This window comes from Hoplias malabaricus, chromosome Y, assembly GCF_029633855.1.
Source record: "Hoplias malabaricus isolate fHopMal1 chromosome Y, fHopMal1.hap1, whole genome shotgun sequence".
NCBI classification, from domain to species: Eukaryota; Metazoa; Chordata; class Actinopteri; order Characiformes; family Erythrinidae; genus Hoplias; species Hoplias malabaricus.
This window is the reverse complement of record NC_089820.1, coordinates 6,525,817-6,538,326: the sequence shown is the minus strand read 5'-3', so window position 1 is coordinate 6,538,326 and position 12,510 is coordinate 6,525,817. Positions and strand designations below refer to the sequence as shown.

Genomic DNA, 12,510 nt, shown 5'->3' with positions numbered 1-12,510 from the left:
TAGATAGGTATATAGATAGATAGATAGATAGATAGATAGATAGATAGGTAGATAGATAGATAGGTAGATATATAGGTATATAGATAGATAGATAGATAGATAGATAGATAGATAGATAGATAGATAGATAGATAGGTAGATAGATAGATAGATAGATAGATAGATAGATAGATAGATAGATAGGTATATAGATAGATAGATAGATAGATAGATAGATAGATAGATAGATAGATAGATAGGTATATAGATAGATAGATAGATAGATAGATAGATAGATAGATAGATAGGTAGATAGGTAGATAGATAGATAGATAGATAGACAGATAGATAGGTAGATAGATAGGTAGATAGATAGATAGACAGATAGATAGACAGATAGATAGGTAGATAGATAGATAGATAGATATATAGATAGATAGATAGATAGATAGATAGATAGATATTTCTGTGGGCAGCAGTTTGTGGGTTCAATCACACGGGGGAGCTCGCGACACAAAAACATATACAAAAACATTTCAAAACGACATAAACGTAGACACTTGAAATCTAACATATCTGGGTTTATCTATCGTCGTTATGTCCAAACCAAACCTATTAAAAAGCCGGAAAAGTTCATTTTCTTTCAGTAAATTAGTTCTGGGACGAACATCTGAAGTATGAGGCCAAGTCCGATAGGTGGCGCCAAACTTCAAGCAGTATCCCTCGTTCTGTTTCCAAAAACATGGGACAATTTTCTCACTAATGGCTCTAAACTATCTTTAAAATATGTACAGAACTCAAGGACTGACACTCGGGCGTGTATTCAATGGTCACGGAAGAGTTTCATTCCTTCTCCTTTAGGGTGGGCGTGACTGGGGCTCGAGTCTCATTTGTGAAAATCGAGAGAGAGAGAGAGAGAGAGAGAGAGAGAGAGAGAGTTCGGTCACCGAGAACAGAAGAGAAAGAGCATCTGTTTCTGAGGCAAGGAAAAACTAAATGTAAGTCTATTTTTCTGCAAAAATATTGAGGTACTGTACTTAGTTCACCTCTCTGAAGTAAATATCCTTACATTTTAGTCAATTATCTGAGGTAAACTTGTAACATTGCGTGGGGATTTATGCATTTCCGAGCATTTTCAGCTCATAATGTACTGTTTCCTTTCTCCTCAGGTACATTTGTGCGGAAATGACTCTGGTTTACTTCAGAATTATCCACATTTGCATCTGTCTTCTTGTAGTTTATAGTTGCTGGGGGGAATTGAATTGTTCTGCTTTAGTAATGCTCATAACTCATATCTAATGCTCATAACTCATATCTAATGCTCATAACTCATATCTAATGCTCATAACTCATATCTAATGCTCATAACTCTAGTTTAACTTTTGAGGTTTCGCTTCTTATATCAGACCAAAAGAAGAAAACACTCTAAAAAGTTCTATAATAAGCTTAAACATTTCATTTGTAGCTAAACAAAGATACTAAAGAGTTTTAAAACCTCGGTTTCTGTGTTGGTAGATGGTAAGTAGCTTGTAAGTGCATTTTGTTAACATGCGTTTACACATTCCAGTAATATTAATGCTATGGTCATCCATGTTCATTATAGACTGGAAAGGTTTTCATTGGTGTAGTTTAGCAGTTATCTTCCTCCACAATTTACAAATGGATTAACAGCATTTTAAACCAACCTCACATTCTGGAATGTGTGTTAACTCTTTTGTTTATTTTAGGTATATTCCTATTTTATTTTAATGCATGGACACATTTCGCAGCTCTGTACGCTGGCTGTAAAAGTAGTGGAATATGTCTGAATTGGAAAAAGTAGCACTGAATGATGAATAAACCTTCCAGGTTTTGTGAATGACCTCATTTTTGAAGACAAGGAAAAAGGGAGGGTAGAAGTAAGAGTGAGAGAAAGTGAGGAAAGTAGAAAGTCAGTAAAAATAAGGAACGTAATTGAGGGTTTTGTCATGCATGCACTTTCACTTTTGTAGATGTCATCCATTGTGTGGATTTGTGAGGCTTTTTATATGTGATTTGGAAAAAAAAAGACATTGTTTCTTTGACAATGGTCTTTCTCTTTATAGGTATTTCATCTCTTAAAAACGATAGTAAAATTGACCCACACCAGACAACCTGCTCTTTAGAGACAAATATACAGCTAAAGTCTATCAGAATTATGTACATATTGTAGTAGGATTTCTCACTTGGGTTCTTGGTAATTTAACTATTAACCTTTAACATTACTTGAACACTTACTATGGCATGTGTTTAAGAAATGTCTCAAACAAGAGGGTTAATACTCCTAACCCATTTTTCTTGGGCTTGTGTGCAAAATCAGTACTCACAATGATTCTGAAGGCAGCGCTGCCTTTGAGGCAGAACTAATGTAAGTGCCAGCCAACAGGAAGGGATGAACCTATTTGGTTAGCACACGTTGGAAATTTCAAATACAGCACCATAGACTAGTAAAGCTCTTCCTAGACCCTCGTGGTTTGCCTGCTAAGGCTATCAAAACTTACTTTGGAAGGAATAAATAGTTGGCTGGTAACCAATTGCATTTCTTCTGCCTTGAAGGCAACGCTGCCTCCAGAACAAATTTGAGCTTTTTGATTTTGCACACGAGCTTTAATGTTGGAGTGTTTCTATCATTAGTGCTAGTCTTTGCCTAAAACAACACACTTTAACATGATGGTTTTACAAGGTTTTTTTTTTATTAAATAAATTTGTTTTATATAGAACCCTGAACAATTGAAGAACCTTTTTCATGATTAAAGTGATTCTTTGCGTCATGAAAGGGTTCATCAGATTGATGAGGAATGTACTATAGATGGTTCTAAATAATTCAGCTCAGAAAAGACTGCCATATTTGGTGCCTTATAGAACCCTTTTCTAAAAGGTACAATATAGAACCATTTATAGCACATTCTCCATCAGTCTGATGAACCCTTTTATGATGCAAATAACCCTTTAATCATGAAAAAGACCTTCAAGTGTTCAGGGTTCTATATAGAACCATTTCAGGATCTCATTGTATTTAAGGTGGAACAGTATGTTTGAGGTTAAAAACAACTGTTGTTTGTACATGTACATTTTTATTTGAATTACCAGAGAAACTCATATGTAACTCGAGTTGCTTAGTTTTGTAGCACTTTCGTTCTGTGTTTACTTGCAGTCAGCACTCTCTTGAGTTAATTCCTTCTACAGAAAAAATAAGTCAATATTACCCACCTTTGGAGAAGGGATAGAGCGATCATATTTTATGTGATTTATGTGTTATTTTATGTCTATTCATTGTCTAAAAACCTCCAAAGTGCCATTTTACCACCGTAAGCAGAGAGAGAAAGCCTAGCTTACCAGACCAAGACACTGTTTTTACAGCCAATCTAGCATTAGCCTGTAATCCTTACTTCAGTCGTCAAAAAAATTCATTCATTCATTCTCTGTAACCCTTATCCAGTTCAGGGTCGCCGTGGGTCCAGAGCCTACCTGGAATCATTGGGCGCAAGGCGGGAATACACTCTGGAGGGGGCGACAGTCCTTCACAGGGCAACACAGACACACACACACATTCACTCAAACACTCACACCTACGGACACTTTTTTTGAGTCGCCAATCCACCTACCAACGTGTGTTTTTGGACTGTGGGAAGAAACCAGAGCAACCAGAGGAAACCCACGCGGACACGGGGAGAACACACCAACTCCTCACAGACAGTCACCCGGAGCGGGAATCAAACCCACAACCTCCAGGCCCCTGGAGCTGTGTGACTGCGACACTACCTGCTGCACCACCGTGCCACCCTCAAAAAAAAAAAAAAAAAAAAAAAAAAAAAAAATCCTAAAGATAAACAGGTAGCTTGTTGATTTCCTCATCTGCTGAGAAACAGCACATGAAACATTTCAAATCAAATAAATAGAATTTGATAGAGTTTGTTAAAGTTTGTAAAATCTTAATCCACCTTCAAGACATATTATCAAAAGGGTGTTTACTGTGCCCTGTGAAGGACTGGCGTCCCCTCCAGGGTGTATTCCCGCCTTGCGCCCGATGATTCCAGGTAGGCTCTGGACCCCCCGCGACCCTAAGTTGGATAAGCGGTTACAGATAATGGATGGATGGATGTTTACTGCTCTTTAAACTGGAAAACGGTGCTATACAGACTACTGCCAGATATATGTATGCATGTTTAGAAGCACATGCCGTGGTGAGTACATTTTACCTTCTGGCAAGAGCACCCTATAATTCTGTACATGGGGTTTAGGGACCAGCTGCTGCTGTCTGCAGTGGTCATAAAAAAAATCCAGTGGACCGCCACCTGTTTAATTAGTCGTCTTTAGAAGAGGTATACAGACGTTGGCTAATATATCATATATCATAATATAGTAAATTATTTACAAATGCATCAGGAATTACATTCCAAAAGTCCAAGACTTTAAACTCCTCCAGCTGCATTAAGTAAATAGCACTCGAGTCACCCTCTCTGATCCTTCGTCTTCATTTTTTAGCATGTACATTCTTCTAGACTTCTGTAAAAACTGCCACGCTGCATTCCGGCTGAGTAAAACACACTGTACATTCGGAGATGGAAACCGTGGGTACATTTTTCTGGGTCCTTGGGGTTCGGGGCTGTCGGGCACATTTGCATTTAAGCTACAAGAACCTTCTGGTTTTCATGGTTCTGAAAGTCTAGGGACATTTAACATAGAGCAGTTCCTTCATGGTAACCTAAAAAAAGGTTTTAACATACCGTGTGCATGTGTTTCTGGAAGTGTTTTAGCTTTTATCTTGGTGTGCAGATCTTGAGGGAATCCTTTGAAGACGCCTGTGATATCTTTCATTTCTCTTTGACACAGGCAAAGCTCACATGCCACATGGGGAACTGGGGTGAAAAGAGACACGGTTGACCTTCTTTTGAAGTTGTTCTCGCCTTCTACATCATTTGTACATTGAGGGTTCTTTTTCTGTTGAGTTTCTACATGAGGGCTGTAGTGTCTTTGGTGTATTTTCATTCTCTAGAGCCACTTGGTGAGAGTTGGAATTTACAGCATCAAAATATTTGGTGAGAATTTACATCACCACTGCAATAGCTAATATGATATGTTTTTGTGTGTAGTACAAACTGAGTTAAAAGCATTAAAGGAGAATGCGTGACTTAATGGTGCAACTTTCTAAACATTGATCATCTCAGGCATAGCAAGTTTGAGAGTCCAGTAGAGCACACTTGACCTCACCGTCTGTCTCGGTTGTGGTAGGAGTGCAAGGTTCCTATTAACCATCATAGCCTAATTGTTGGGCATAAGTGTACTCCTCCAAGAATGTCGATTCACATGTTTCTATGAAAGCTTGTGTCTGCCTTCAGCATTTGTCTTGTTCTGCCGGTTAATTTATGTCATTTAGGCCTAAAGGAAGACTGCTAGTATAATTGTTAAGGTTCTGAAGCATAATCTAACACTCCCCCTTTTTCTCTGTTTATTTGTAGGTTGTATCGTCGCCGGCTGTACCCCACTATGTCGACCCCCTGGTCCTTCCCGTCTCACATATTTTTATTATTGTGTGTGTGGCACGTGTGTCATGCTCAGTTTGAGTACCTGGGTTATCCTCAGGGCTATCCTCAGCCTGTGGAGGATCATTACACATTGCCAGAGATTCCTGCTGACGTTCCCAAGATCCAGCTGCGTCTGGCTGGGGAGAAACGCAAACACAACGAGGGCCGGCTGGAGGTCTTCTATGAAGGGGAGTGGGGAACTGTGTGTGATGATGATTTCAACATCCATGCCGCCCAGGTGGTGTGCCGGGAGCTGGGCTACATAGAGGCTGTCTCCTGGTTCCCATCGGCCAAATATGGGAAAGGAGATGGTAAGCTGACACAGTGACCTTACAGTTGCTTAGATTCTTTAAAGACCAACTGAATGAATTATGAAGTCACAAAGTTCTGTTTGATCAGATTCTGAATATTGTTTATAGATAATGATGAATTAGAGCTGAATAATGGTATTGATATTGGTTTTTCTATCTGCGCATATACTGAATAATAATGTAATGATGTAATGAGCCTCAGAGTTAAAACTCAGAGGATAAAAACACCAAAGGTTTTTCAATGTAACATTTGAAGTAGCTTTCATTTATAAATGGAACATATTCATATATTAATTTATAATTAATAATATATATAAGTATAATCAATGTAAAATGTTAGCATAGTCAAACGTAACTCAATTATTTCAGAAAGAGGCCAGAGTTTTTTCATAATCTTAGTTTGTCTGCATGTTGTTTTGGTCTTCAGGACTTCTGAAAGTCCTACCTAAACAATTTAAGGGGACCGTTTAATGGTTTATCATGCATTATTTAGTCCTTAATTCCATTCAAGGGTGGCACGGTGGAGCAGCAGGTAGTGTCACACAGCTCCAATGACTTGGAAGTTGTGGGTCCGAGTCCCGCTCCAGGTGACAGTCTGTGAGGAGTTGGTGTGTTCTCCCCGTGTCCGCGTGGGTTTCCTCCGGGTGCTCCGGTTTCCTCCCACGGTCCAAAAACACACATTGGTATTCAAAAGTGTCCATAGGTGTGATTGTGTGTGTGTCGCTGTGTGAAGGATTGGTGCCCCCTCCAGGGTGTGTTCCTGCCTTGTGCCAGTAATTCTGGGTAGGCTCTGGACACACCACGAGCCTAAACTTGATAAGTGGTTACAGACTATGAATGAATGAATGAATGAATAATTCCATGCAGTTTAAATTGTTAGTGTAGCATAATGGATATTATTGCTGCTTACACCACAGACATCTAGGGTTCATTTCCCACAAGTGACCATACCATGATACACCAATAAGAGTCGGTGGATAAGGTTTTCAATAATACTTTGGCATTCAATACATTCAATCTATAATGTTGCAATATAGTGTTGATAAGAGACATAATACATTATATAAAGCATAAAGATCTTACATGAATATCTCATTAAAAATAGTGGTTTGTAAAAAAAGAGTTTTTTTTTTACAGTACAACTAACTTTAATTAACTTTGGGACGTCTGGACGTCCTAATTGAAACACTTCCCTGAAAGTTGATTCACTCTTGTTTTTTTTAGGCCGTATCTGGTTTGATAATGTCCAGTGCACTGGGAAGGAGAAGACCCTGGCGCAGTGCGTTTCCAATGGCATTGGTGTCTCTGACTGTAAACACTCAGAAGACGTGGGGCTGGTGTGCAGTGACAAGAGGATCCCGGGATTCAGGTTCTTGAGCCCCCTCACCAACAACATTGATGTAAGTGCACTCAACCAGCCATTTTTATCCATGTTTAAAGTAGATCTGAACAATCTGTGGAATATATTTAATTGAAAATGTTTTAACCAGAATTGCTACTGTGATAATTTCCTTAATCCAGATTTTGGGGGGATTCTGTTTTGAGTTTTGTTTGCTTAAAATTTATAAAACATGTCTGCAGGTGACTCCCAAACTGTCTGTTATTAGCTTAAATTTCAAGGTTATTGAATATATAGATTATAATAAAAATAGATTTCCAGTAAACTGCAGATACAGACATGACTCTTTCAGCTCTAGTTTAAAGTCACTGTTGCTCTTATCCGGCAGCTTGCAATTACCCTACAGTTACTGTTAGGGAACATCTGGTGTCTGTCCTCAGGCCCTACAGCTCTGTCTTTGCGCTGCACCGTCATGCATGACTTCTTGTTTAGAAAGAAGCTTAATCATATTAAAATCTATTGGATTCTTAATTAAGATTGAACTGTTATTCTGCTACATGGCATGGAACTGCTCATGATCCAGAAAAAAAAACTAATTGGACACATAAGTTTTTCAAAGGAACCAGCTGAAAAGACATTATTGATGATGCAGTGCCCAGTGGTGAGCGAGAGTACTGAAGCAAAAGCTTCATAACTGCTCAAAAATAACTAGATTTATGGATCAACTTGTGAGTTTATCAGCATAAAACACCTTGACTTGCTAGGTCAGGCACTCAACCTTGACCCAAAACAGTGTCTAATTAACTTATTAAACACACAAATGGTGGCAAAAAACAAACAAACAAAGCAAACACGTGCAATCAATTATTCATAAAGATTCATGAACAGGACAAGGAAAACACAATATTAATGACAGCAATTAATATAAGGGAGTAGGCTCATGTTTGTATGTGACAGGGCTGGACTTGGACTTAGGAGCACACCTATGAATCCGTTACAAATGTTTCAGTTACTGAGAAATAACTGGATAAGATTTAATACTGGATGAATCTGAGTAATGAATAGCATTACTTAGATGGGCCAGTAAGCTGAAAATAACCATAAAACATTGGAGAATTATGAGGAACTCCTTGTGTCCTTGAATGTTGTGTCTTTTACAACATTTCCTGGGAAACACGACTTTAACATCAAGTCTGATAAATACATCTCTGCTAATGCATCCTGGAAAACACGTCTTTAACAGTGTGTACTGGGAAACCTGTTCTTAAAAATGCATTATGGAAAGTACATAACTGCATGTTCGGGTAAACATGCCTTAACATCCTTAACAGAGCGTCCTTGGCTGTACGCTTAGGCTGGGGGCACTTGTGTTGTGGAATAGAAAGGCATTGGCCTGTATACTATTTTTTATCTTCTCTAGGTGAAATGTAGCATCTGTGATTTCAATACTGATTTAAATACTGAATCTTCTTTAGTGAAAGACAATAACTTTATTTCACCCCTATTGTTCAGAAATACCAAGCCAGCACTAACCTATTATTTACAGACTGCACTCTATTTATTGTAGGGGACATGTAATACACATGGCTCCAAATGTATCTAGTGGTGGTCTCCAAACAGTCAGAGACCTCATCTATGAGCCAAGAAGATAAGGGTTAGTTAACTGGAAATGATCTGTCAGTTCTGTTGTTTCTCAAGGGCGGCTCAGCAGTGGAATGTATAAATTGCTTAAGCATGAGCTGGAGATGGTGAATATACTTCATATTATACACTGCCATAAGTGTATATAAATGTGTACATGTGTACAACCATGCTAACAGCATTCAGAACTCAGTGCTGCTCTCTTTGCTAAAAGGAGACTGTTATTTTCAAGCTGTACATAGCTGCATAAAAAAATGCATTAAAACTTCCAGAGCAGTGATGATGTCTCATCTCAGAAAACTGGCCAGAAGTATGGTACTGAGATCAGTTTACACCATGAGATACGTGATTGTGCCATCATCCCTTTCCTTTTCTTTAAGTTTATTTGCTTTGTTTGATATGTAATGAATGTGATCTAACAACGCTGAATATTTTTAGATTATTATTCATTTGACAGACTGCTTTTTTAAACTCAATTACAGGCTTTTATTGATCTGAATTGGACATTAAAGGTGTTTGTAACAAAATAGCTCACTTTTAAAACATTATGGTGTGTGCAACAACAGCTGATTCCTTGTGCCATGTTTATGCAGTGATAGGAAACACAGTATCACTGTAATTGCTCCTACAAATGATTAAAAAAGAAAAATATGGCAGCATCATCCAGATCTGTGGTTTAAAATGTATAGTAAAGAAAATGCAAAAATATTGACTACATTTATCTTTTTCTCAAGAAGAAGTAAAAGGTAAAAGGAAACCATGAGTTTAAGCATGTTGTCCTTCGGATGTCTAGACATCTGGTGTTGAGTTGGTTTTAGCCGTCTCCAGCTGGGCCACAGAGGGCGAGAAAATCTTGAGTCAGCTTTTCCGTCTGGTGATGGGCTGCAAGTGCCCCACGTAACGGCAGTTAAAAGGAAGCGTGGTTAGCCATAATGCAGGAGTAATGTTCTTGAGCTAATGCACAGCAGACACACGGCTGAGGGAAAAACGACTGGCGTCACAGCACATTTATATGTGGTTGGCCACTATGAATTAGTCTTTTAATAGAAAGAAATCCAATTCTGATATCACATATAATCATTTTAATTCAGATGTACACTACATGGATTTGTAGACACCTGTTCTTGCAATATGTATTCGGAAATGAAAGGGAGTTTGTTCCTCCTTATGCTGCAGTAACAGCCTCTACTTTTCTGGAAAGACTTGGAACATTTGATGTGGGGGTTTAAAGACATTACTAAAGTCAGGTAAGGATGTAGGATGATTTTTTCTGGATCCAACTCCATCACTTAAGAGAAAACAGTGACACTGCTCCATAGCCCAATGCTGGGTGGCTTTATACCCCTTTAGTCTACCCTTGGCATTTGTCGTGATGACCTTAGGCTCACTTGCATCATCTGTGCACAGTTGAACAACATGAACGTGTGTTTGATTCATTTGTTTGTTATTGTAAGTAATTTATTAACATTATTTTAAGGTTTTAATATTAGTTCTGCTCTACACAAAACAACTGATCTGGTTTCCGTTCAGTAATTCTGTGTCCTGATCAGAATCTACTTGTGGTCAGTTGTGTATCTGTCGATGCTGACTCGTGAAATTTGCTGCATATTTGTTCTGCCTTCTGCAACAGCCATGAACAAGCTGGACCCTCTACTCAGTGTTTGAAGATCAGGGCTTTGGCAATCCCTGAGCTTCCCTGTCGGTTAGCGGCTAAACATCTCTGCATCAATGGCATGCTTCATGATCTTGCTCTGCTGCAAATGTGCCTCAAGGCCTTGGCATCTGCTTTAATATCAGTCATATTTCTCCAACAGCTGTAGAGCATTTACCACATTTGGGCATGTCTGAGAGACATCTGAAGTCATTAGGCTCTTCTTTACAAATGTGGGCAGATAGAAAAATCTATCATGCAGCACTTATCTAATATAGTACCTGCTGGGCAAGAAAAGAACATTTATTTGAATAGGAATGTGAAAAACAACTTGCTTCTGGTGGACTTGCTTTAGTGCAAGTTCTTTTTTCAAGGAGATTTAACCTGGTGAATTTGTGAACCTCATAAGTTATGTGAACCTCAACATAGCATCTAAAAAATAACTGTAGACAGCCACCTGCCTAATGATTCTTCCATAAAAAAAAGAATCTGGTATTGAAAAGTAGTGTGTTTGATCATAGTGCTGGGTTGTCGAACAGCGGACCTACACACTCTAGCTTCAGAGAGAACTATTCATTACCTTTGGGTTGAGTTGGAGTACCAGAACAAAAACCTACCGTCCAACATCAGTTCCTTACTTCACTGATGTTTTCAGGGCTGAATGCAAACAAATCTTCTCATAAATGTTCCAGTTTCCAGTATAAAGTAGAAGAGTAGAAGCTGTTCTAACAGCAACAAACTCTCTGTTAAAGCAACACAAGGTAGTTGCAGAATCCCTTACAGAAGAAAAATACTTTTATTCACTTTTTCATAGGGCTGTATCAAAACACACACACACAAAAAATGCGAACCCAAATAGCTGAATATACAGGTAAAGCCCTAATTTTACAGCACTGTTCCAAAATCAAGGGGGGAGGTTCCCTACCTGCCTACAAATGTTTGTAGCAGTAGCATAGTGTAGTTTCTGCAGTGCTGAGCCTGGAGTAGCAAAGACACGGGCTGTAACACTCTTACAGGTGGTTCAAGAATCACAATCATATTGAAGCTGTGATTTTAAGTTAAAAATACTACCTTGTGTTGCTTTAATTTCTGAAGTAACTTTGGGTAGTTCCATTTCCAGAATGAGGCGTGCTAAACTAACACAAGCTCTAAAGCCATAATACATTTCATTCAAGGGTTTTTTAAAGTGTTGCCAGCATTAATAGCACTCATTTCCAGACTTTAAATCTTGACTTTTATCTAAGCTAGAGATCAAGGGGGAGGAGAATGGACATGCACCACTGTGTCTGACACCCTGCTGCCCTCTCACAGATGTGTTATGTAATGTTCAGATTGCAACCAAAAAAAATCATGTCTTTGTTGTCCTCAGGAAGTGCTGTACACTGTATAGAGTTAGTTAGTCTCCTTCCTGGCTTTAATTCACTGTTTTCCTGCAGTGTACCCTCAAGGATTTAAGTGTGTTAGTGTAAACACTGCATGCTCTATGGTTGTATTCATGTTCCAAATGTTAAATGCTAAAAAATCTGAGCACTTACTTAACATGAACGTTATATTTGCCTGTCAGTCAGAAACAATAATTAATTCCATATTCAGATTTGCCCTACGCTTTCTAGACTCTTAAGAATTGCCCAGACAAGATTAAGACTGATCTTATTTAGTCTTTTAACAGGTATTCTTACTTTTGCTACAGCGGTTTTTAGATAGATCATTGAAACCATTTACTTGTGCATGCTGCTTACTATTTCTACATTGAAATCTGATCAGTCACTAATACGTAATAACACATCAACATCACAGTGATTACTCTCAGTTTAGTCATTGCTAATTGCACCCTAAGCTAAGACTCACCAACTCACACACAATGGCACAAAATATGGGTGGTTGATGAGCATGTGATTCCTTGGAGCTGTCAATCTCCCCCAACACTATTAAATGACTTAACATGCTTGGAGGAGAACAGTAAATGCTCAGATCTACTTTTGTCTGTGCTTCCTGGTATCGTGCTAGTAATAGTGGGAGATGGAGGCCAATTGTGCTTGGATTTGT

The 12,510-nt window shown here is 38.6% G+C and overlaps 1 protein-coding gene across 2 annotated transcripts in view; it reads left to right on the top strand.

Moving 5' to 3' along the window:
• Positions 1-916: 916 nt before the first annotated feature.
• Positions 917-12,510, top strand: part of LOC136678846 (lysyl oxidase homolog 2B-like) — a 43,875-nt gene continuing 32,281 nt past the window's right edge. For both annotated transcript variants that reach the window (XM_066657008.1, XM_066657007.1), the window contains exons 1-3: positions 917-977; positions 5,457-5,833; positions 7,058-7,233. In XM_066657008.1, coding sequence (XP_066513105.1) covers positions 976-977; positions 5,457-5,833; positions 7,058-7,233 — 555 coding nt within the window. In that variant the 5' untranslated portion in view covers positions 917-975. The remainder of the gene's footprint in view (positions 978-5,456; positions 5,834-7,057; positions 7,234-12,510) is intronic.